Source organism: Manihot esculenta, chromosome 12 (genome assembly GCF_001659605.2).
Source record: "Manihot esculenta cultivar AM560-2 chromosome 12, M.esculenta_v8, whole genome shotgun sequence".
NCBI classification, from domain to species: domain Eukaryota; kingdom Viridiplantae; phylum Streptophyta; class Magnoliopsida; order Malpighiales; family Euphorbiaceae; genus Manihot; species Manihot esculenta.
Genome location: NC_035172.2, coordinates 2,301,586 through 2,326,706, shown reverse-complemented (window position 1 = coordinate 2,326,706; position 25,121 = coordinate 2,301,586). Strand labels below are relative to the sequence as shown.

At 34.5% G+C, this 25,121-nt stretch overlaps 5 protein-coding genes across 6 annotated transcripts; 3 read left to right on the top strand and 2 right to left on the bottom strand.

Annotated features, from left to right (window-relative positions):
- Positions 1-2,808: 2,808 nt before the first annotated feature.
- On the bottom strand, positions 2,809-3,526 carry LOC110628167 (ubiquitin-40S ribosomal protein S27a). The gene has a single exon (XM_021774690.2). The coding sequence runs from the start codon at positions 3,465-3,467 to the stop codon at positions 2,997-2,999; it is 471 nt and encodes a 156-aa protein (XP_021630382.1). The 5' UTR covers positions 3,468-3,526; the 3' UTR covers positions 2,809-2,996.
- A 192-nt stretch (positions 3,527-3,718) lies between these two features.
- Positions 3,719-8,988, top strand: LOC110628166 (CRS2-associated factor 2, chloroplastic). Its single transcript, XM_021774689.2, has 6 exons — positions 3,719-4,528; positions 4,641-4,768; positions 5,031-5,256; positions 5,692-5,819; positions 7,245-7,389; positions 8,267-8,988. The coding sequence occupies exons 1-6, from the start codon at positions 3,883-3,885 to the stop codon at positions 8,695-8,697; spliced, it is 1,704 nt and encodes a 567-aa protein (XP_021630381.1). The 5' UTR covers positions 3,719-3,882; the 3' UTR covers positions 8,698-8,988.
- A 1,277-nt stretch (positions 8,989-10,265) lies between these two features.
- LOC110627894 lies at positions 10,266-16,245 on the top strand. Of its 2 annotated transcripts, XM_021774277.2 has the most exons (9): positions 10,266-10,722; positions 11,574-11,925; positions 12,310-12,343; positions 12,571-12,798; positions 13,940-14,029; positions 14,512-14,577; positions 14,657-14,748; positions 14,840-14,887; positions 15,777-16,245. In XM_021774277.2, the coding sequence occupies exons 2-9, from the start codon at positions 11,603-11,605 to the stop codon at positions 15,892-15,894; spliced, it is 999 nt and encodes a 332-aa protein (XP_021629969.1). In that variant the 5' UTR covers positions 10,266-10,722; positions 11,574-11,602; the 3' UTR covers positions 15,895-16,245. The 2 variants fall into 2 exon arrangements, with proteins under 2 accessions (XP_021629969.1, XP_021629968.1); XM_021774276.2 differs by lacking the exon at positions 10,266-10,722 and having other exon boundaries at positions 10,745-11,925.
- A 464-nt stretch (positions 16,246-16,709) lies between these two features.
- LOC110627414 (signal recognition particle receptor subunit beta) lies at positions 16,710-19,825 on the bottom strand. The gene is made up of 7 exons (XM_021773711.2): positions 19,643-19,825; positions 19,411-19,563; positions 18,532-18,614; positions 18,240-18,326; positions 18,001-18,149; positions 17,746-17,877; positions 16,710-17,418 (listed from the first exon to the last, which is right to left on the bottom strand). Exons 1-7 carry the CDS (start codon positions 19,806-19,808, stop codon positions 17,229-17,231), a joined length of 960 nt encoding a protein of 319 aa, XP_021629403.1. The 5' UTR covers positions 19,809-19,825; the 3' UTR covers positions 16,710-17,228.
- An 830-nt stretch (positions 19,826-20,655) lies between these two features.
- On the top strand, positions 20,656-25,121 carry LOC110627404 (ATP-citrate synthase alpha chain protein 1). The gene is made up of 13 exons (XM_021773696.2): positions 20,656-20,674; positions 21,228-21,334; positions 21,786-21,962; positions 22,073-22,234; positions 22,394-22,474; positions 22,789-22,840; positions 22,955-23,069; positions 23,214-23,295; positions 23,667-23,762; positions 23,869-23,970; positions 24,238-24,354; positions 24,602-24,718; positions 24,840-25,121. Exons 1-13 carry the CDS (start codon positions 20,668-20,670, stop codon positions 24,909-24,911), a joined length of 1,287 nt encoding a protein of 428 aa, XP_021629388.1. The 5' UTR covers positions 20,656-20,667; the 3' UTR covers positions 24,912-25,121.

Sequence of the window (25,121 nt, the reverse complement as noted above, 5' to 3'; positions counted from 1 at the left end):
TTCAAATATATATCATGTACTTACTAGTTTATATTTATTTTAGCTTTTTTTAATCTCTTGAATTTTTCTTTTTTTAAAAGAGAAAGAAATTTATCCTTGTATTTTTTTTAATTTGCCCTTGTATTTAAATATAATAATAGCTAGATTTTCATAAAACTATTGACATAAGCAAAAATTTCAATCAGTTCTGTAACCTAATGGCAAGGTTTTGAGGGGCAACACCACCACAGGCCAACTTCACAAACATGACATGACGCCAGAAAATTTCAGGATTTAACCGCTAATGTGTCTCCAAAAATCAACCACTCAAATTCAAATTTTATTGAGATTTTTAATATTTAAATTTATCGTAAATTCCGTTGAAATTGATCCAAAATTACCTCAGCTTGTCATATATTACCATCCAAACAATATTTGAATTCTGTTTTTTAACAGAAATAGGAGCTATATTACCATCCAAACAATATTTGAATTCTTGTTTTTTAATATTGAAGGAGTAAAACTTAAAATTTCTCTAATTTACTTAAATGCATTTATCACTAAATTAATTTTTGAGTTTAATGTTTAAACTCTTTTAACTATATATTTTTTCAATTAAATAATTTAGGTAAAAATTTATTTTTCATTTTAATTTAAAATTTTAATATTTCTAATATTTTATTTTTTAAAATTAATATTGTCATAAAAACAGATTTTTTATTTAAATAATTATTTAAAAAAATCAGACAATGAGACACAAAATTTAAATTTAAAAATTTTTTAAAATTTAAATTTTATCTTAAATTTAATTATATATTATTCAAATCTGAATCTGAATACGGCCAAGAATAGGGCATTGAGCCTTGGAATATTTGAAAATTTCAAGGGTATTATTACTTTTACAAAATTTGTATTATTTTTATTGCTCAAACGATAATCTCTCGGAATTTTTTTTTTTTTATCAAATTCAATTCTTAGCAGCTAACATGGACACTTCTCATTCCTTTCAAACTCTCATCTTTTTCTTTCTTTAAGTTATGTATTCTCCTTATTTCGTTAAAATGTCCATGATTCCTTTTTTTTTTTCTGCAATTTGTGTATGTCATAATTCTTTGAGGTGATTGAATTATTTTACTCACATTTTCTCTCAAATAATATTTATAAAAATTGATTAATGTGGGTTAGAGTATTTAAATTTTTTTTTTATAAAAGGAACAGAAGATTAGGTTATTGAAGTTTAGGACCTTCCGAGTTTAATTAAATGTATTTAATGCCAAGTTAAAAATGTGAATCCAACTAATACAATTTTTAATTTAATCTATAAAGTATGAATTACTATTTTAACTTAAAAACAAAATGAATTTTAAATGTAGAAGCATCAGTTACATGTTCAAATGTCATAGGCATGAAAAATAGTGCAAGACACTTGTAAAAATTAATTAATAAAAATATTTTTCTAACCATATCACATTTTTAAAATTTTATTAATGTAGAAATTTCCTCATTTCCCACAATCTATAAAATTATAATTGAATAATAAAATAATTATTAAAAAAAAAAGAGGAAAATTCTTGAAAAACAATCAGAACCTCAACCAATAAAATATCCTTCCCACTTTCAGATGTGGCATTTCAACGTTAAGTTATTTTCTTTGCCTACCGAAGTTCTTCCAATAAGCTTTGTTACAGATGGGAAGAAACTTCCACAGAATGATGCCAGGAAATCCTTTGTTGTGCAATTTGGCGAAGCTTTAACCGAGAAAGGTGGGACGGAAGGAAAATCTTCCCTTTCCTTCTTTTGGAAAAAGGAAAATTAGAGGACCTTTGTTTACTCTTTCTAAGAATTTAGAGAAAAAAATAAAACAAACTTATTTTTCTGTAAAAAAAAAAAGGGAAGAAAAAATTTTAAAAAAATATATTTATTTTTTCTTTCCCATAAAATATCCAAACAGAGCATAAATCCCAACAAGGCACCTATCATTCTCGAACATCACTTCTCACAACTAGGGTTCCATTTTCCACATTGTTTCTTCAAATCCAATGTAAGCTATGCCCCTTCACAAAGCAAAGCTATGCCCACGCACAAACAATATAACTTACATGAACAATATCAACATCAATACACTAGGTTTGTGAAGTTAGTCAGAGTTCTTTTAAAGAAAAAGAAAAATCTTAACAGCACACTTCACCGTTTTGGATATGCCTTGTGAAGAGGGTTTCTTCCACACAATTGAGAGTGTGGTAGAAAGTTTGGTCCCATTTTTGCTCAGACAAAAGATTACTCGTATAATAGAATCACAACTGTCTAACTGTACTATAAGAAGAGACACGGAAAGGGGTCACTGATATACTAGACTGAAGTACAGGCTTAACAGAATAGGAAAAACCTCACAAAGACGAACATTTGAATATTGCAAATTTGTTAATCACTGAATGAGATGGAGTAGCACTTGCGCCTTTCCATTGCTAAAAGAATTGTTGTTTCTTTGTCCCTTTAAGGAGTAATTCAACTCTCATAAGGGACAAGACCACTAGATTAGGATGAAAAATGCAAAGCTGATATTTCAAATCACAACAGAATCGAACCATACACATGGTAGCAAATAGCATAAAAGGACCGGTACAAGGACTAAAGACATTAACTTAGCTATGTAAAGGGGCATTCCTAAAACCCAGAACTAAAACTAAATCATTCAATAGGTCAAAACCATATCAAAGACCTCAAGAGCAAAAAAGAAACCAGCAGGCATCAAACAATCAAGCCTCAATCAAATTCCAAGAAATGCAATGGCAACAGACCAAGTCATACACCCAGATTCAGAAAACAAGATAGCAAAACTAATAATCCTTGGACATGGAGACATCCAGATAACTATATTCGCAACTAAATTAACAAAATCCGGCTATTAATATCCCACCAAAACAAAAATCAATACACAGCTATTGAAAATTAAGCAAAAAGTACGAAATTTAAATTACCAAATCCATTATCACAGAACAAAAACGCATTATAAAAATCTAATCACCACCAGCTTTATTGTAAACATAAGTCAAGCCACACTTGCCGCAGTAGTGCCTATCAAAATGGTTGGCCATGAATGTCCCAGCTCCACACTCAGAATTCGGGCACTCCTTCCTCAGCCTCTGCACCTTCCCAGAGTCCTCGACCTTGTAGAACTGTAGCACGGCGAGCTTGACCTTCTTCTTCTTGTGCTTGATCTTCTTGGGCTTAGTGTAAGTCTTCTTCTTTCTCTTCTTGGCGCCACCACGAAGCCGAAGCACCAGGTGAAGAGTAGACTCCTTCTGGATGTTGTAATCAGCGAGAGTGCGGCCATCCTCCAGCTGCTTCCCTGCGAAAATTAGTCGCTGCTGATCGGGAGGAATTCCTTCCTTATCCTGGATCTTGGCCTTGACATTGTCGATGGTGTCCGAGGACTCGACCTCTAGGGTTATCGTCTTCCCCGTTAGGGTTTTCACGAAGATCTGCATGGTTGCAGGAGAGAAAGGGAGCCGTGCGGGGGAATTTGGGAGAGGAAAGGGAAAATGGTTTAAAGGGGAATTTATATATGAGGGGTTATATCTTTAGGGTTTGCAGAGAGCTGATTTGATGCATTGGAATACATGAAAATTTGGTACTACCTGTATCATACAAAGACACGTGTATTCAATGACATATTGGGTAAGCGGCGGCGTTTTGGCTCGGACTATTTATACGGTGTCGTTAGAAACATATCTCAGGGGAATGGCGTCGTTTTAAGGACTGGAAATATCACATATCTAACTATCCAAGTGTCTCCCTCTCGTCTTCTACATTCTGCAACAGAAAAACCAGAAAAACTCTGAGCTCCGGTCACTGGCTCTGGATTGTTATGTACACGCCGGAGAATTGAGCTAAGGTACTTCCATGGCGATTGTGGCTTCTATGCCACGTCTCAATCTCTTCTCTTCACTCCCGTCTAACTCACCCCGGAATGACCCAACAGCCTCTACCTCTTCTCCCCAACCACCCATCCCCATCCCCAAATACCCTCCTCCCCTCAAAAAATCCAAAAATTCTGAGTCTTCCGCTACCTCCCCAGCCTTCAAGCTTCCCCACCGTCGAACCAAGTACTACAAACCAGTTAAAGACGGCGTCCTGTCATCCGAAGGCGACCGCTCCGTCCTCGTTGGCGAGAATGGTGTCTCATATCTCCTTCCTGGGGCTCCTTTCGAGTTTCAGTATAGCTACTCCGAGACTCCTAAAGTCAAGCCTGTAGCTATCCGTGAGCCCGCTTTTTTGCCGTTCGCTCCTCCTACAATGCCACGACCATGGACGGGAAAAGCCCCTCTGAAGAAGTCGAAGAAGAAGATTCCTCTTTTCGGTTCGTTTAATGTCCCTCCGCCTGATAAAGAAGGCGCGAAGTACTTGGAAATGACTGGCCCGTTCCCGTTGGGGAGGTTTCCGGAGGAAGGGAAATCGATAAAGGAGATACTGGGGGAACCGTTGAAGAAATGGGAAATCAAAATGCTTATTAAGCCTCTGTTGTCCGATAATCGCCAGGTTAATCTCGGTGAGTTATTGACGTGAAATATTTCAATCCAAATGGGCCTCTTCTACTCAAATTAAGCTCATGAAAATGCTAGAATTCCTACTGGAACGCAATTAATTTCTCTGCTGGATAGGTAGGGACGGATTGACGCATAACATGCTGGAGTTGATACATTCACATTGGAGAAGGAAACCTGTGTGTAAAGTTCGTTGTAAGGGCATCCCAACGGTGGATATGGATAATGTTTGCCGCCATTTGGAGGTACTTGCATTGCTTATGAGTGTGCTATTTCGATTTTTTATTTATAGTTACTCTAGGCACTATATGTCTAAATAATTTTGTGAACTTAAAGTGTTACCAGTGTAAAATAAGCTGATCATGTCATTCAGTGTAACTTCTATTTGATGCATATACTTGGTGCTGGTCCTGTGTACTTTCTTCAAGGTTGTTGAAGAAATTCATGCTAACAAGACAACTTTTTTCTTTTCTTTTCTCAGCTTTTGTGTGATTTCTGTAATGCTAGGAAAAAGCTGGTGGAAAAGTCATTCATAGAGTTGGTGGTATAGTTTACCTTTTTCGTGGCAGACACTATGATTATCGAACTCGTCCACAATACCCAGTGATGCTTTGGAAACCAGCAGCTCCAGTTTATCCAAAACTCATTCAAGAAGCTCCCGAAGGATTGACAAAAGCTAAAGCTGATGAATTACGAAAGAAAGGGAAGAATCTTTTGCCAATATGTAAATTAGGTAAGTCATCCACCATTTATTCATATAAAAATAAGCCAGCTGCATGTTGCTCCGGTTGCAAGTGACTCAGCTTTGGATGCAAAATAATAGCACAAAATAATTGTTATTCCCTAATGAATGCTAGGATGGCACTTCACTTCTCATATATTTGTTAATTTTCTTGCCTGCTCAATGTGGAGTATAAAACAAATGTGATATCTGTTTCAAATTTCTAGTTTTTGTGTTCTAAATTCTCTTCTGAGTTGGTTGATTCATTTATGTTCTCCAATACTCACAAATATCTCTAGAAACTTTATTTTTTTTGACATTATATATGACATGTTTATGTGTCTATAATATGGAATGTTTGTCTCTCTCAGTTAGCGATTAGTTCAAACAGGTTTTTTTTTTCTGACAAATGTTCAAAAAGATCCTCTTTTTTCACTCAAATTGCAGCCAAAAATGGAGTTTACATTACCTTGGTAAGAGATGTTAGGACTGCTTTTGAAGGAAGTCCATTGGTGAAGATTGACTGCAAAGGGATGAATCCGAGTGATTACAAGAAGTTGGGTGCAAAGCTTAAGGTCTATGAACTTCCTGTTCAATAACTCATTATTATGCTTAAAAGTTAAGAATAACATTCTGCTTTTTAGTGTTACAGATCTGAACTGGTATGAAGATTAGACTACAATAATTCATGTCATTCTCGTGAAACACTTACCATGTCTACCGCAGAACCATGAGACTTTACAGTTTTCATTTACACTAAATTAAGTATCTCCAAATTAGTTTCTCATATGGAATTATGGATCTTCATTTCCTGCATTTGGATTAACAAAATGGGAGAAGAGCAAGGATCTTCATGAAATTTCTTAAGCATATTGTTTTTTTCTTCTTCCCTGGTCCTTTCTCTGAACAAATGAGAGGGTTGAGTCCTCTCCCGCAGTAGTGCTTGAATTAAATGGCCATTGGACCAGATAAATGACTCATCCTCTTGTTATACCAAAATTAATTTTTAAGGGCTATTAAATTATTTCGGCCTATGACTATTAAAATTAATTTCTGTAAGATTAATTTATAAATTTTTATTGTATTATTTTTATTAGGAGGCCTAAAATTATTTAATTAATTATTTTGGTGGTTAAATTGACGATGTGGAGGAAATCAGCTAAAACTGGGAAGTTAAAAGTAGTTCTAAGAGCAATTATACAATTCCAACACTTAATTCCTTTTCAATTGCAATTCTAGTACGTATTCCCTTTCTCAATTTACATCCATGTTGCACTAAAGGTGAAACTGCATTCAATTATAACTGGTTCTCTCATTAATTTTATCCAAAAGTTAGAAGAGCACTTAAGGTTGATACACCCAGTATCTGGCGTGCTCGCAAATATTAAGCTATTAGCCAGACAAGTTGTTTCACAGCAAACACCTCTTTAGTTGAGATGCTAGTTTCAAGCTGTATGCATAGAGAAGGGCGCGTTCCACAGTGATAGTTATCTAAAAAATCAGGCCAAAATTCTAAGAACATATTCCCTTGTCTTGTTTCAGGCTTGTTAAGCCGAGAAATCTTCTCATTGTTAGGCTTGCTCATCTCATTTGATTTTTTCTCTCACTCATAGGCCATAGCAGGAGTATTGAAGTCTTCATTCTGTATCAAAACAACAAAGTGTTTTTCAGTGTATGTCTGTTTATGTTTGAGGGAGGGTGGGAAGAGAAAAAAAAAAACTCTTATGTCTTGCAGGTCTTGATGATTAATCATTGTAGTTTTGCACGGGAAAGAAACTTGCTTACATTTTCAGATCTTTTGGACATGTAACGTTATATTGGCATAGGCACTCAATAAAAAAGTAAATGAATTAGCAGTTACTTGTGTAAGTATAGAAAAATCTGTTCAAAATTGTGTAGGACAGTTTAATTTTTTTCCACCTTTCTCATGTCTAGTGGCAACTGTTCTGGATAACACAGCTGTACTTTTCTTAGCCTTTCCCTGTTCGTTTCTTTTGCAGGAATTGGTCCCATGCGTGCTGTTGTCTTTTGATGATGAGCAAATATTGATGTGGAGGGGACAAAACTGGAAATCAATGTATCCAGAAGTTCCTTCTGTTTCAATTCCTGCCAAAGTTGATGATACAAATAATTCAGATGATTCAGGTATTTTTTTGTTTAAGAAAAGGGAAGGGGAGTAGCTACATCACATTACATTTGCACAGCTTATTTTTTGAAACATTTATTTGCATGCTTCAGTGATCAAGGAGTTTAGTTGCTGCAATAATTTATCTCAGCTACATTTATTTTTTCTTTCTTTTTCCCCTTTTTTGTTTCTGTATTTTGTAAATATTATGTTTTGAAATTTTTTTGTTCATTTCATTCATTGGAACTAGAAGGCACTTAATTTTGACTTGTTTCATGGTCTCAACTCTTAATCTAATTCCCAAGTAATTATATAACCTGGTTGCAAGATAGGAAAATAGTTATTGTGGCTTTTAGATGATTGACATGGCTGATATTTCCTAGGCATATATAGATGGCTCACCAATATCTCAAGCACAATGGAATACTGTGTTGTGTAATGTATAGCAATCAAGTACGAGGAAGCCAGGAAGCTTCATTTGGCCACTAGAACTCTGTTATATCTGGGGAATAATGGACATCCACTGTGTCCACTATGTTCAGTCGTCAGTTATTCTCAAAAGATTGGGAAAGGTCCCTATAAGATGTTGCATCAAAGTAGTTTCCTAGAAATTACATTCTTGATACCTCTACTGTTTGGAAGAGGTAGAGTAGACAATTCTACCATTTCACTCTCCCTTTATCAAAATAAAAGGAAAAAAATAAAAATGAAGAGAAAAAAGGATTATCTCAACGACACAAGGCATTTTTGTTTGATGTTCTGGCTAACTTGTCAATTTGTTTGATGCCACTGGTTGAAATATTTGGACAAAGTAAATAATTTCACTAGTTTCTGATTAGAAGCGTCCCAATATTACAGCATTGATATCTCAGAATTATTTTCATGATGTTATTTCAGGCAAACTTGATGATGATTGTAGTGATCCTGATACTAATATAGTGCATTCAAGCCCAAAAATGATGTCCTTATGGAAACGTGCAATTGAGGCGAACAAGGCAATCTTACTAGATGAACTCGATCTTGGTCCTGATGATCTTCTGAGGAAGGTCGAGGAGTTCGAGAACATTTCACAAGCCACAGAACATTCATATCCTGCTTTAATTTTGTCTAGAGAGGATGGTGCCGATAATATAATATCAGCGTTTGAAGATAGCTCACCGAGTGAAAGTCTCGGTGAAGATGGCACATATACGGATGAGTACGAAGACGATGATGAGTATGAAGACAATGAATATTATGATAGCGACTCTTCCGAAGAGGTAGACGCTTCGGTCCCTCTAGGATCATTACCTGTTGATCTGATAGCGGACAAACTCGATCAAGCATAATAAAACAGTAGACGCTTCAGTCCCTCTAAGCTGGTGCAGTGATATTTGGACAGAGAGAAGATTAGAAGATTGGAACTGAAAGTTGCTGAAAGTCAAAAACTGAAGAAAATTTCTGCAACATTTATAGAATAATTGAAAGGACTGCATTATTTTGCCCATGCTTTGGGAGGTTATAGAATACCTACCTTTATTCATGTACGTAGAATATTGCAATTATGCTGTATCTTTTCTTACAATGATTTCCTGTCTCTATTGCAAGACAGAGTAATTGAATATATATCATTTCGTGGAGCCCTCTTCTGAAGTTGATAACCATAGCCATTCATGCACAGAGCGTAGAGCTGACCCAGGATCAGTTCATAATTGGAACTGGATGAGTTAAGTAATTGGGAATTGATTAAAATCACTTTTGCATTTGTTTTTAATCAATTCATTTTAAGGGAAAATTATTTTTGAGTCATAATTGAAAAATTATTTTTAAAATTCATCATCTCTAAACTTTACTAAAAAATTACAACGGTACACTAAATGCAATCCTTCATAAAACCACTAATTTATCTAATATTTTCCCATCGCCAAGTTTTGCTTGGGACTGAAGGATCTATAAATAATAAACACCAACGGCTAGGGTTGGATTAGAAACATGTAAGGGACATCATCTTCTGAAATGGTTGGTACCCAAACTCAATTGCAGGGTGGTTGGCTAAATTGTCAACTTCCCATTTCAAATAAAAAAAATTAATTAACTGAATTTTCCTGAAGAGGATAAAGCTACTTTAGATTGTTATGATAAAATTCCCAATCATTGCTTGAATGTTTTATACCTATATATTTGAAAGAGTAAATCTTGAGATGAAATTCACTTGCAACTTTTCTTTGGATAACAAGTCTTTTTCTTTATTTTTTATATCAAAACCTCTCTTATAATTCAAGGCAGGTATTTGATTGTCAATGACATAAAGTTTCATATATAAATTAAGCAAAAATGTATTGTGAATTTCTCATATTAATCAAATTTTACATATTCCCCTCTCTCAATACTAAAATCATGGAAATTTATTAAATTTTTTTTACAGGATATTGGAAGACTGAGAACTTACATCTGTGACTATTAAGTTAATGAAATGATAAATAAGGCTAAACATATTTTCATTGAATGTTGGATTTGATTAAAAAAAAACCTTAACAATATTATTACAATGCTCTTTACTTTTTAAGAATTAAAAACTATTATATTATAGTAGATAATTATTTTACAGTTTTATAATTAAATATATTAAAATTTTAATTTAAAAATTAATTATTAATATTTAAAAAAATAATCATTTAATCCTTATAAAAATTCATTAATTGGTATCTAATTAATCCTTTTACATTTATAGTATTTTAAAAAATTTTTTATCATAATTAATGGTTAAAAATAAATTATTAAATTTTTAAAATTTTGTAAACGTTTTAATATATTTTTTAAAATTAAAAAAATTAACTGTAGAGAAGAAATAGTAATTTTTCTTCAATATTTTCTACTTGATATGTTAACGAATTGTTTTTTCATGGAAGATGGAAAAGAAAAAGAAAGTGCAAATTTGTTCTCTTCTGTTGATGAAATCGTGGCGAGCTGTCATACTTCCAGGTCCCTCTGGAACAGTTGATTTGTATTTACTGGATTTAGTTATCGTTGTCTCTGTGGGTTTTTCTCAGGAAACTCATCCCCACTCTCTCAATCCAAACAATCCTGCAATGATTACAACAATAGGATTCAACCCTTTTTGTTTTTTCTCTGAAAGAAGATGCCCAGAAGCTTAAATTTGCAATCCATTTCCTCTACAGGAGCTTCTCCATTCTTTCAGGATTTGGAGAATAATATAAGCTCTTTCTTTAATTAGTCCTTTTTAAAAGAGGCCAATTAAAAATTCCTCCAAGGAAAGGCAGCTATATTGCTCTCTCTCTCTCTCTCATGCAGTCACAGGACTGAGAGAAGCAAAGCATCTTCTTTTGCGTGATCATCATTTCATTTTGGAAGCAGTAAGTTTACGCCTTTAATTCTCTTTTTTTTTTATATATATATATATTTAATCTTCTTTCGGGATTGAAATTATAATACCCATAATGCTATCTTGTTAAATTGTATGATCATAACCTTTGTGGGTTAATCACACTCAAAGTAAAGAATCTGTGTTTTGTATTCTTTTGTATATGAACGTTAGGACATGCGCATATATTGCTCCTCACTTCAAGTATTTATTCCTTGAGTTTTTCATTCAACGAAGTGAAAGGAGAAAAAAAAATTTAAAGTTGTGTGATGTTGGTGATTGAATTTTGAGTTTGTTTTTGGCTTGGCATTCACTTATCTACATTAACTCGTTTCTGGGTTTTTCTCCAATTTGATTTAATATTATTTTCTAAATATTTGTTTTTTAATTAATGTCTGTGAAGAACTATTTTTGCTCTATTTCCTGGTTAGTTAATCTATTTTACACTGTTTTATTCCTTGAAGTGGTTATTGAAAACTCTTCCATTTTTTGCAGTAAACCGTTTTCTTTCAATGAATTGATTAGAACTTTTGGACTTTCACTTCTTCAACACCGCCACACTTGTCCATCATAGTTGAAATTTGGGATTTTTTTCTTTTCATTTAAATACACTTCTAATAGTGAAAACTAATTTTCCTCTGTAGAAATTCTTTCGGTTTTTTACAGTTCCATCTAATCTGCTTTAATGAATGATTTTTTTTTTTTGTGTCACTTTTTGAATTGAACTCATAGTTCATCGAGTATAGACTCTTTGTCTATTTCCAAATAGAACATTAAAGACTAATTCAGACAAAATGGTGATTGATGTAACAAGTTTGAATAATTTGTTGAGTTTCTTAACAGGATCCTCAAAGCATACTTGGCAGCCTGTCATGACTGCCAATACAACCACTTTAAGTTATTGGTTAAACTGGAGGTTCTTCCTCTGCGCTGTATTTATCTTACTTGCTATGATATTTGCGGTATATCTAATATGGAAGTATGAAGGATACAAGAGATCAGAATCTGAAAGGAGAGAAAATCAGCGAGAAAGAATGGAATCTTCATATAAGGATGAGGCTTGGAAGACTTGTCTGAAAGGGATTCATCCTGCTTGGTTGCTTTTGCTTAGGATAACTGCTTTCATTATCATGTTCTCGCTGATCACAGCAAATACAGTTGTTGATGGAATTGGCATATTTTACTTCTACACTCAGTAAGTCGTAAACCTCCATACCCTTTGTATTTTACTTGAAGTTATTTCAATATTAAGTAAATTCTTTAAGGTTTAAAGTGGTAGTCAGCAATGGACAGGACTATAATTCTATAATTGTGTCAACTTCAGGCCCAAAGCATGTCCTATCTCTTTACTTGTATCAGTCCTTTACTATATTTGAAATCAAAAGCCTTTCTGGAAATGGTGGAATATGTAACACATAAATAATTGCCCAGTGGATTTGGGGAAACAGAAGTGCTATCTCATCAACTTTTATGTTGATATGTGGAAAACAAGAGAGTTTTAGGTGAAAAAACGAGAGAGATTTTTTAAGTTTTCTCATTATATTTATAATTTTTTTCCCACTTTCCCTTTCCTGCACAGGTGGACTTTTACTTTGGTCACAATCTATTTTGCGGTATGTTTTCCATACAGATTTGTTTCTAAATTAATCAAAAATTGTTGAAGGAATTAATTGTTTTAGTTCTTATGTTGATAAAAATGTAATTGCCAATATAAGATCCATCAATTTGTCCATATTTCGAAAACTTCATTAGATTTTGGAACCATGTGTGCGCTTCTTTTTTAGATGATTTTTAGTGTCATTCTGCAGAAGATGTTTATGCTTTTGACTTCAATCTGTAGATCGGATCTTCAATTTCCTTTTATGGGTGTTGCAAACATCGCAACGGCTTTGACAGTGATCAGACTTATCGTGGAAATATAGATGCAGAGCAAGGCAACTATACAGCTCCTTCACTTGGAGAAACTGAAGATATGTCTACCTTGCCCAAAAGTCTAGACAGCAATGGAGAACCTAGTCATTGCTGTACTGCAGGTGCATGGGGCTATATTTTTCAAATTATTTTTCAGGTTAGCTTTATTGAAACTAGTTTGCAAATTGTGCCTTGGTACATTATCTTCATTTTCTATGATTAAATTGCCAACTTGAGTATATTCCTAAAGGGAGAAAAGAAAAGGTAAAAAAATGCATTATTATCTTATGAACAATTTGAGTTGTCCACTAAGCACACAGGCATCTGCAAAGTGCAGGTTTTGTTGAACTGATGCATGGAGAGAAAAAAAAAGCATGACCACTTTTGAATGATAACTAAATAGTGGGGAAGGCTTTTGAGTTTGGCATGCCATTCAGACCAAATATATTTCTGGAGTACCTGCGATAGTTAAATATTGATCATATGTCTGTAACCAATTTAAGTAATTATTTCCATAAAATAGATAGTGGGACAGAAATGGCCTCTGTATACTTTAACTCAACTATGAATCAGTTTATAGATCTATCAATTAAATTTTTTTTTACTATGGATACTAGCTACTAGACATGTCAGTTTTGTAACGATACTATAGTTAAAGTGGCACTTGGATGCCCGTTCTGACCTTTGTGAACCTTTCAGTTCAATTTTAGGTAGTAATAACACATAAGGAATTGGTTGTTATCAACATCAGATTCCCGAACAAATGACCTTGGTTCATGACATGTTGCAGTAAGAGTAGGATTGTTGTGATTGTTGTTCTTGCTGCTGTTTTAGAACGTTGTTGGTTGTAATTTGGTCTTTTATGAACAAAGCACTTACACCTGTTGGTTGAGCAGAAATGTCATATAATTATTATTTAAGGGGAGGTAAATATAATGAGGCAAAGTTAAGGGAAAGAAAAATCCACTAATCTGTATTTGCTGCGTGAAGTGGGTCCAACAACTACATGCCTGTTATCTGTTAGTCTTGACAGGGCAGAAAACAACTAGTTTGGGATAAATTATGCACATGATATGTCCATTCTTTGTGCCTGTTCTAATGATTGTAATGCTTTCCCATGCTCTATTGATATTTTCTGTTTAAGCAATTTTGTCCTTGCTGGTTCTATTGTTTAAGCACTGTCTAAAAGATGTTGCTTCTATGTTTAATTAAATATAGCTTAAAAGGTGGCACATCAATGTGTCAAGATAAGCAGATGAAATTTCTCTCTAACTGATTCCTCTTCCATGTATGAGCAGACATCTGCAGGTGCTGTGATGCTTACTGATATTGTATTCTGGTTCATTCTTTATCCATTTCTAATGGCCAAAGACTATAGTCTCGATTTTGTAAGTATTAGCCTATCTCCGCTCTGCTTATTTACTTCTTCAATTGGTTTGGTGCATAAAGGATCATAGTAAGGACCCTACAAAGCAACTTAAGGTTATGAGACCATGTAAAAAATGCAGTTGATATCATGTTTGTTTTTTCAAGTTCATATAACTCTTTCCTTTAGACTTGGACAGAGTATAAGTATTGTACGTAACCATTGCATAATTTGATGGTCTTCAATTCATGTAAGAATGATTTTTTTTTTCTCACCATTGTAAAGTTGGTTTTAGCTTCTTATGTCAAAGAATCAATGGTAAACATACGCTTTCTTTAAAACTTCGGAGTCTCAGCTTTACATTGTGCAAGTCATACCATAAACAGAGCTTGCAAAGAAATAGAAGCATTAATTGCATGCTCAAGCACTAGTTTTACATATTAGATAGCTCTTTTTATTGCAGAATTTTTTTAAATTAAATTGCGTTCTTTCATTCAACTGCAGCTGAATGCCTGTATGCACTCGGTCAATGCTGTCTTACTTCTTGGGGATACATTTTTGAATTGTTTGGTAATCCTCATTCCTCATTGTTATTGATGATGTTCATTTTTGTTCCTCAATGGCCAACTACCAATCCTCTTCCTTTCAGCGGTTCCCCACCTTTCGGATTGCATATTTTATTTTGTGGACTTGTATATTTGTCATCTTTCAGTGGATCATCCATGCTTGTATCTCGATGTGGTAAAATTATATTACCAATTTTTCCATGTTATTTATCTGTGTTTGAGTTTTTGTGCATTATGATCATGCTTTTTCTTCCCTCTTTTTACAGGTGGCCATATCCATTTCTTGACTTGTCATCCCCTTATGCTCCCTTATGGTATGCATTTCTTTTCTGTTTCCTTTCCCATCATCATGGAGTAAAGCATATGCATCCAACTTAAAACCCGTAATGATAGTCTAAGAAGCCACTACACCGTCTCTTTTTTTCCTGTTGTCCTTCAAGAATGCTTGGTTTTTAAATCCATGATGAACCACTTGGATTACATCCGGGTGAGCCGAAAGCTTATTGTGCCTTTGTTTGAGGGCTTTTCTTCCATTTTGTGTTTTTAATTTAACTAATCAGTAGAATCTGAGGCTGTTCAAACAAAAGTTCTCTTTCTATGCATTATTATATTCTCTCTTTTTGAGGCAATACATTGCCAGAATGCCAGTCTATGGGTAAATAACCATATGCTTCAACACTGAGGCAAAGATATTGCCATTCCTTTTTGTCCTCCAGAGGAGAGGAAAAAGCGAGAAGATTTATCAGTTTGAGCTGTTGAATATTCCATTTACCTTCATAATTTCTGAAGGGATCTGGATTGTTCTATTACTTAGGCTCATGAATTCAAAAATGGGAAGTTGATTAGGATGATTAAAATACCCAACAAAAAATTTTAGTTTCAAGCACGCACTGAAACTGGGTCTAAGATTTTTCCTTTTTTTTTTTTTTTCTTTCATAAGTCAAATTTCATAGTTTGCCATTTGAACTGAAAGGTTCAAAGTTCAAACGTTTAGATATCTGAACATCTTCCCAAAGGTTTTCTTTTATTATTACTTTTCCATGTTTAAATCCTCTGAGCTGCAGAGAATGTTCAAATTGGCAGCAGAATAACTACCTGTAACTCATGAGGCAACTGCTGGGTATTGCAACAAATAAAAGTATCCAATCATTGGCTGGATATGTTAGTGGTGTTTATGAAATAACCCATTTGTGAAATGTACAGGTACTTAGGAGTGGGGTTGATGCATGTTCTATCCTATGGCATGTTTGGTTTGATAATAAAGCTGAAGCATTTTTGGTTGTCGAGATCGTATCCAGAGTCCTATCAGGGTTTCAGATGAGGAAGAAAAGGAGTAGCAATCAATGCCTACAACTTAACCATATTATTAACCAACAGCAACTCCCCAATTTTTGTTTTTGGGTTGGTGATTGGGCTCCTTCCTAGACTAGTGGCGTCAGTTGCTGAAGCAGGTTATTGTATTTGAGAGCAGCAGCTAGAGAGTAATGATAATATCAGCATCTTATTCTAAAAGGGTTCTTTTAAAGATTGTGATGTCTGCTTTAGTAAGTTCATAGTGGGCTTGGCAATCAAAAATGTAAAGATTGTGATGGTCTTGTGTAGTATCTTAAATTTATCAGTTTCTCACCTCCATAAGAGTATTTTACTAAATAAAATGCAATTGGATGATTCAGTTTTGAATTGGTATTTTATTTTACCAAAATTATTAAATTTAAAATCTTCCAAATTCACTCCAATACACAGGATTAATTCCATGGATGTTATCCCATGGCTAGTGGCCAATTCTTGATCTAAATTGGAATGCAGTTTCCTGATGTCCTAGTTTAATTTCAGCCTGGGCTGGTTAGCAGTTTATGCTTCAATTTGATTTTTCTCTAATCCTAATTTCAATGCGAGATTTAATCTGATATCAAATTGGTGAAATTGATTTCAATTTCAATTTAATCTCAACCTTTTGATTTTTCTCTAATCCTAATTCCAATGCGAGATTTAGTCTGATATCAAATTGGTGAAATTGATTTCAATTTCAATTTAATCTCAACCTTTATGAGCCGATTTAAAATCGTCAATCAAATAATAAAACTTCTGTATTACCATATTTACGGTATTTAAAACCCCAAAATAGGCTGGGTAAGATGTAAAATGAAAATCACAACATTTGAAAAAGTTATTGACATGCTCTTGAACAAAAAGGACAATTAAATCCCAACCAATCATTAGGTCAGCCTACAAAGAACCAAAGAAAACACTAGAAAATTATTACAAGAACCGGGAGTTCATAGTCCCTCTCTCGTGAAACACATGGTTGGCTTCATAAAATAATAAAAGATCAAAGAAGAAACGTGTTAAGATTAGAATTTTCAGTGAGAACGCATCCCAAGAGAGAGACTGAAAGGGCAAGTGGAAACAGGGAAAAAAGAGAGAGAAAGAAGAGAGAGTTCATTATCAATAGGCTCAAAAAAAAAAAGAAAAAAAAAATCCCCATTTGTCTTGATCGTTTTGTTATGATTGTTTCAAGAGAACTAACCAACCATGCCTCGCTTTTCTCCACTTTCCTCTGGCAAATTAAGGTGGTTCCTTGTGGGACCCTTGAGTTTTTTCCAACAATCAAGAGGGAATAAATAACCGGCTTCCATAGAACAGTAGAACATGAGCCTAGGGAAAGACATGTTCTCTGATGAACTGTTCCACCTGAGATATGTCGCCCGTCAAACCAGAAGATTCGGCAATGGTGACTTTGTTACTGCAATGAGAGAATGAAAATGCCTCCTCAGGGATCCCAAGAGTGAAGTCATTTGCAACATCAGCTTCTGATATTCCACTTCTTGATACTCGCAGTTTGTCACTGCAACACAACAGAAAACAAATAGGTTCAACAACAGCATCCATATCCTATTAAAATGAAAAGTATATAACAACAAAATGAGCATAAGCTAAAAGTAGGCATGTGATAGTAATAGGAATATTTTCTGAAACTACATGCTAGTATACCTAGCAGTGAAATCACTAAAACTGTTTGCTATAACATTCGTTAGAAACTTGGGAGCATACGCTATGATAATTCTTGATGCGGCCACCAAAAGACTAACTGGGAATATGATCCCACCAACTGTTCAGTGTTGAAAATGCATTTTATAGGAAAGCTATTAATCAGAGAAGTAGGGGGCTTTACATTTCTTTCTCCAATTGTTTTCGGATGAACTCCTTGGTATGTGCCGTCACTTTGTCAGCCTTGTTACAACAAATGAGAACTGGAACTTTCCTTTTCACTACACTTGCCTTGGTCAAAATATCATAAAGATACCTACCATATACAAACTATAAATCAGAATACCAGCAAATTTACTTCTGGAAATGTGTATGCATATGGGTAAACATGCATTCTGAACCAAATGAACCAAAAAACTATCTTGAGGCCAGTAATTACTCTGAAACTCCACGCAAGTTCGGCAAGAATTCCAAAGCATCTACAACAAATACTATTCCAGCAGCTTGAGGCAAGAACTCATCCAGTTTGGGTCGAAGGCGAGAATGCCCAGGAACATCAACAAGATGAACAGGCTTTATTTTGCCTTTCTATCATGGAACAAAAGAAACAATGTGTGAGAGAGAAAGGACAGTTCATAACACAAACTAAATTTATAAATGCCAAATTAAGATCAACACCTTAGAGCTTTCAGAATGTAGAATAAAAGTTCCCTCGTTTGGTTCCATTGAAGTGACTGTGCCCTGATGTGAAGAACCATCTTGAAGCTGGCACAGACATCAAATAATGGAATATGAATTAGACTAAAATCAGTTTGCACAAATAGGGTTTTTTGCATAACTTAATAGCCATTATAATCCTCAAGGATGAGTGAGAGGTAACAAATAAATAGAATATTGCATGTCTTTAAAATATAAAAATATCCCAGAACTACAATTTTCAAGGAATCAAACCAACTACATCAAGCCTTACTTGATAGAAAAGGACAGTTTTCCCACTCCCAGAGAGCCCAGAGAGCACAATGGTACTAGATTTTGGACGTTTGAACAAGCGAACTGCAAGTGGAAACACTTCCAAATTATAAATTCTGTAGGAACTATTTTTCAGTCTTCCCTACATTGTTTGGTACAGATGAATTGTAAATGTGCAATTGAAACACTAAATGTATTAGAGAGATCATTCACCCAAAAAACTTGTGCACATAAGTAAGATAACTCTCTATATTTCCCTTATTTGCTAGTGGCAAAGAATTAACAATACCATTCATTCTCTGACCTCAGGAAGGCATCAACAAATTTAAGAACCAGGCTTCCGCAGATTTCTACCAGATTGTAGCCCTCAGTTCCACAAACTAGAACTTCAATTCTAGCAACTACAGTTAAATTCACATCACTTGTAAGCTAACAGCATGTGAGAAAATGCCATCTATGTTCAGCACAGGTGCCACAAATCCTTAAATGATGATAAGTATTAAATACATTTTCTTCATCCTATATTTATCTATTGTAATGACACGGGAATAATAACCACAAAAACCTCAGTACCAAGTCCCAGTCCATGTTTCTAATACAGCCACGCAGGACCCTCAGAATCTCTGCATTTGCTCAGAGAAACACACGAAATCAGCACAAGCGTTCCTATGACCAGTTATGCCACCGAATTCCACATTTCAAATGACTCTCCCACAAAAATGAAACAATGCTCGCTCTACGAGGTCTAAGTTCTGTAATTGTCGAGTACCCAACAAAAACAACACCAGGGAAAAGCAAATGCTTCACAGAGAGAGCTTAAGATAACTCAAACAGAACTGCAAAGGGAGAGAGGGAGAGAGAGAGAGAGAGAGAGAATTACCGATTAAGAAGAAAAGGGTGGTGAGAAGCAAAACCGCAGCAGCGGCATAGAGCTGAGTGGGAGGTATCTGATAGGCATATTCAATCCCTTGTTGCAACCATTGCTTCGCCTCGTTTTTCCACTGCTCCATTCCTTCCATCTTAAGTTCACAATCTGCAAATTTCTTTTCCCTCTCAATTCAAAAACACAACCTCTCGTAAATCAAAATATAGATATAATTCAACTCAATTACCCGTAAAACTTCCTGTTTGAACAAGATTGGGTAATGGTAGAGTCTCAGTATTCAGAATTTTGTGCAGGCAAACGAGTTCCGATCCATGACCTAGCAACGTCGATTGTTCTATTGGTTTCTTTTTCCTTCCTTTTCGTTTGCTTTCTATCAAACCAAAAATGGTCATTGGGCCTGAATACTGGATGTCTTTTAATTTTGGAGTTTAGGTCCATTTTTGTGATTGGGCCTTCTTTAAAGGTGTTGCTTAAAAAAATTCAAATTTACACCGGTACTTTTATATCAAGTTCAAATCAGTCCTTTGACCAAAAGAAAAGTTCAAATCAGTCCAAAAATACTTTTTAGCTAAATTTGCCTTGCTTCTATTGAAACTCAAATTAATTTTAACATACTAAAATATTAAGAGCTATTTTATCTATCAAATAGAATTTCAGAAATTACATTGCATTTTATCATTAACTATTTTAAATTTAATTAATTATCTAATTATTATCATAATAAATTAAAAAAAAATTATTTTTGTTATCCAAAATGTGAATTTTGATTATAAAGATAATTTAACATAAATTTTTATTTTTTTCCACTAAATACAACCTGTTTTAAATATATAAGTTGTGAAACTCACAGTTAAATAAATTAATAAAATTCTCATATTATATGAATTAAATAATAAAATATTTAATAATTAAAATTAATTAATTGATTTTAAAAAAAATTATAAATATTTTAATGTATTTTTTAAAATTAATTAAGAGACTAATTTATTTATTTATATGTACCAAATTAAATAATAAATTTTCCCTGTTATAAAATGCCACAACTTGCTGTTGTAAAGGAAAGGCAACTGTTTTGTAACGAACTATGCAACTTATGTTCCAAATTTTGGACAGAAGTAGAGTCTCGACATACCCAACTCACAAAAGATAAACAAATTGATTTGGCGATACCAACATCATTAAACCAGTGAGAATGTACCAAACCCATTTCCACCAGAAAATTCCAAGAGATCGTAGTTTGAATCCTCTGTCATGCATGGTAGGTGCCGCATGCGTTCACCAACAAGACATAGCTAATAAGTTCTCGTGAACGAATATCGATTCTGAATTCTAAACCCAACAAACTCTTTTTTTATTATTTTCCAGAATAAGTTAAGCTGAATCTCCACTATAAATAAGCTATCTAGAAAGCCACTAAATTCAAGTCTCTGTTTCTTGTTGTAGCTCCCTTACTACCTAACCCATCTATCTTCCAATTTTCCTTCTCTGCCAACGGTAATGCCTTCAGCTTCAGCGATATGTTTGATTCTAAAACTTTCCCGTTGAAGTTCTTATGATTTTTTTTTTCTTTTGCATGTTTATACAATACAGCTCCAAAACATGAAGATAAAATTATATACCCATTTGGAATTGATTTAAAAGTTTAAGGTTTTAGTTGTCATTTCTCGTTTTCCATTAAGTGTAATGCAGATTGTTGGGATTTGGAAGAAGGGTAGTTGTGGGTTTTGGTTGAGTTTTTGATTTGGTAGTGTTAGATCTGCAGTAGACTTGCATTTGATTATTTACGGGTCTTTCGTTTTGGTGAAAATCAGTTAAACAAATGGCACGCAAGAAGATCAGAGAGTATGACTCCAAGAGATTGTTGAAGGAGAACTTCAAGAGGCTTTCTGGCTACGAGTTGCCGATTAAATCCGCACAAGTGAGTGCATTTTCTGATTTTGTTTGATTAATTACAGAAGTTGAGTCTGAGTCTTTGATTAGGTCCAAAACTGGTCCATTTTTGTTCCTTGAAACATGAGAGTCGAGATGTTGATGTTGGATTCTAAATCTGTGCTTCAGTTCTAATTGGTTAATAAGCTTGTATTCGATGGATTTGATCACCTTCTTTATTAAGAACTGGGCGTCTGGTGATATAATGAGATTAATGGCTTACACTAGATTGTTAACATGACTGAATATTGAAACAGCTAGTATTAATTGGGACTGATGCATTATTGTGAGTTTATGACCCTCTAAAACTAAATCGGTGTTATCTAATCAATAATGCATCAAAGCATTAGATAGTAGATCTTTTAAATCAAAATCCCATTTGATTTTTTAGCTGTATAGTTCCATTTTCATATGATGACGTTGTTTCTGTGATTTGTAAGGTTACGGAATCAACAGATTTCAATGAGCTAGCAGAGAAGGAACCCTGGCTTTCATCAGGGAAACTGGTTGTGAAGCCTGACATGCTATTCGGGAAGCGTGGAAAGAGTGGTCTAGTTGCCTTGAATCTAGATTTGGCTGAAGTTGCTGTTTTTGTGAAAGAACGCCTTGGAAAAGAGGTAGAACTTTTCTCCCCGCCAATACTATCTCCTGCTATGGCTAAATGAACAATTTGGTTTTCTATACAGATCTCGATTTCTGGATTAAATTTCATTCTTTTGATTGATAGGTTGAGATGAGTGGATGCAAGGGACCTATAACAACATTCATTGTTGAACCTTTCATTCCCCACAATGAGGAGTTTTACCTTAATATTGTCTCAGAGCGGCTTGGATCCAGCATAAGCTTTTCAGAATGTGGAGGAATTGAAATTGAAGAGAATTGGGATAAGGTGCTCTTAGATGTGAATTTGTCACAATATTCCATTGAAAAGGAGTATTTGTCTTTCATAATTGACAAAAAGTCTCTCTAATGTTAAATTCCATTCAAACTTCTGTTACGTTACCTATTTGCACCTCCACATTTACATATGCTTTTGTTCTTTGTCCAGGTTAAGACTATCTATGTTCCAACAGGGTCCTCATTTACATCGGAAACATGTGCTCCACTTGTTGCAATCCTTCCATTGGAGGTAATTTTGTGAATCAATTATCTGGTCAATTGTTAATGTTCCTTTCTTGTGGCTTCACTTTTGTCTTTAGTCAACATCAGATTAGCATTTAAACCTTGTGTTTCGATTTATACCTGGTCAATGTTTTTGCTAAAAAAGAATGGAAGGGAAAAAAAAAATTCTTGATGGACACAGAGCATTTGGAGAGAAAACTAGTGAAGTAGGCAGTTGTATGATTCATTTTGTTAATCTTAGTGTTCAACTTATATGCATATTGACTTCGATATTTTATTATCAATTGTATTCATTAAAATACTATTTCTCACTGGATGCAGATAAAACAGGAAATTGAGGAGTTTATTAAATCAGTTTTTGCTTTGTTTCAAGGTATATAGTTATTTTTTACAAACTTGTACTACATCATAATTCTGAACTTGAGATGTAACCATTATTTTTGCTATTAGACTATTTTTGTTAACTTCTGAATCTTGCATGAATTAGATCTTGACTTCACTTTCCTAGAGATGAATCCTTTCACTTTGGTCAATGGAAAGCCTTATCCCTTGGATATGAGAGGCGAGCTGGATGACACTGCTTCTTTCAAGAACTTCAAGAAGTATGATTCATTTATATGCTTGAACATTTTTCTCATTTTCTCGTTGATTCAAGTATTTTTAGTCTTAACAATTTTATGCATCTGATCTATTAAATAAATGACTCACCATCCTCTGAATTCCCTTATATTCTTTATTTTCTCTAGGTGGGGCAACATTGAATTTCCAATGCCATTTGGTAGAGTTATGAGCCCAACAGAGAGCTTTATCCATGGACTAGACGAGAAGGTAGTTTAGACGTTTATAGAGCCCTACGAGCCACACATGAACTTTGCTTTCCTATCTGATTCTACATCTGTCTTATGCATTTTTGTATCTCTAATTTCTAATCCTCAAGAAATCATGAAGTGGAAAAGCTAGGAACTTTGCCTGAGCATATTTTACTGTTAAAAATTTGTTAGTCCATAATCTTCTAGAAAGACTTTTTGAATCATGTTAAGTTTGCATCTTTAAATGTCTGTTAATGTGATTAGTGTTCATGTTTCTTTGAAAATGCTCAATAACCCTCACTCCCCTTTATCAACTAGTTTTTCTCCAATTTTCTCCAATGAGAATTTTGTAAAATTTAGTTTTTTTTTTTTCTCTTTATTTTCTTGCAGACAAGTGCATCCTTGAAATTCACAGTTCTCAATCCAAAGGGGCGAATTTGGACTATGGTAGCTGGAGGAGGTGCAAGCGTCATCTATGCAGACACAGTATGGTTCTCTATATTTGGATATAGGATTTCCATGGAAATGAATCTTTTCCCCTGTTTACTCCATTTGCACTGACCTTTTATGTGATGAAAACTTTGCTCGTCAGGTTGGAGATCTTGGTTATGCTTCTGAGCTTGGGAATTATGCAGAATATAGTGGAGCCCCCAATGAAGAGGAAGTATTGCGATACGCCAGAGTTGTAATTGATGTAAGGACTAAGGACGCACTCTCATGCGACATGCCATTTTCGTAGATAACTGCCCAGTACTGTTAGAAGTCTTTCGAAAATATTATGCACCTGAAAAATGCTATAGGGTTTTCAAATCATGAAAGAAAACCTTCCGAAGACATTTTCAGATTCTCATAAGTTGTTGGATATGGATTACATATTCCACCATACAACTACACAACTGATGATTTATGGATTATATATTTCATCACATGACTGCATCACAGATCTATTTTGTCCCTACAGTGTGCAACTTCTAGTCCTGACGGGCGTAAGAGAGCACTTGTAATTGGAGGAGGGATTGCTAACTTCACTGATGTAGCTGCTACATTTAATGGCATAATTCGAGCCTTGAAGGAAAAGGTTTGCGTAAACTAATTAGGCGCTTTTTTCTTATTTTTTCTAACAGTGAATGCAATGCAAGAGCTAATGCAGAGTGAAGTCAATCCTACATCTACCGAAAATCCCTTGTTATAACTGAGATCCAAAACCCTTTGCAAATTGCCAAACCTTTAAGAGAACTGACTATTTCAAATTTAGTCTCAATCTGATTTTTTTTTCCTTACCTTTCACCGCAGTTAACCAGGAAGTTTGTGTTATGATCTTTCAGGAATCTAAGCTTAAAGCAGCAAGGATGCACATGTTCGTGAGGAGAGGAGGTCCTAATTACCAGAGAGGCCTTGCAAAAATGAGGTCACTTGGTGAAGAAATAGGAATTCCAATTGAGGTACCAATCTCCTGTCCTGTTCCTGAGTTGTATTTAAATAACTGCAAAAATGCCATGCTTAACAAAGCCATTTCACAAGTAATTGGCTCCATGAAAATTGTCTCTTTTTCTCTTTGTTTAGGTCTACGGCCCTGAAGCAACAATGACAGGTATATGCAAGCAGGCGATCGAGTGCATCACCGCGGCTGCATAAACGGCCAAGCCTAGAATCCATCTGCCTTGTTTCTTTTCTGGTGTCAACTTTCTGATTATCATTTAGATATTTAGTAACAATTTCTTTGTAACAGGAATACCAGGAAGTAGTATTAGTTGTCAATGGACCAAAGAAATGGAGTGATGCCAAAGTCTAGTATAATGTTTCACTTTTCCCATATATTTAAAAAAAAGAGCTGCTTGCATTGAA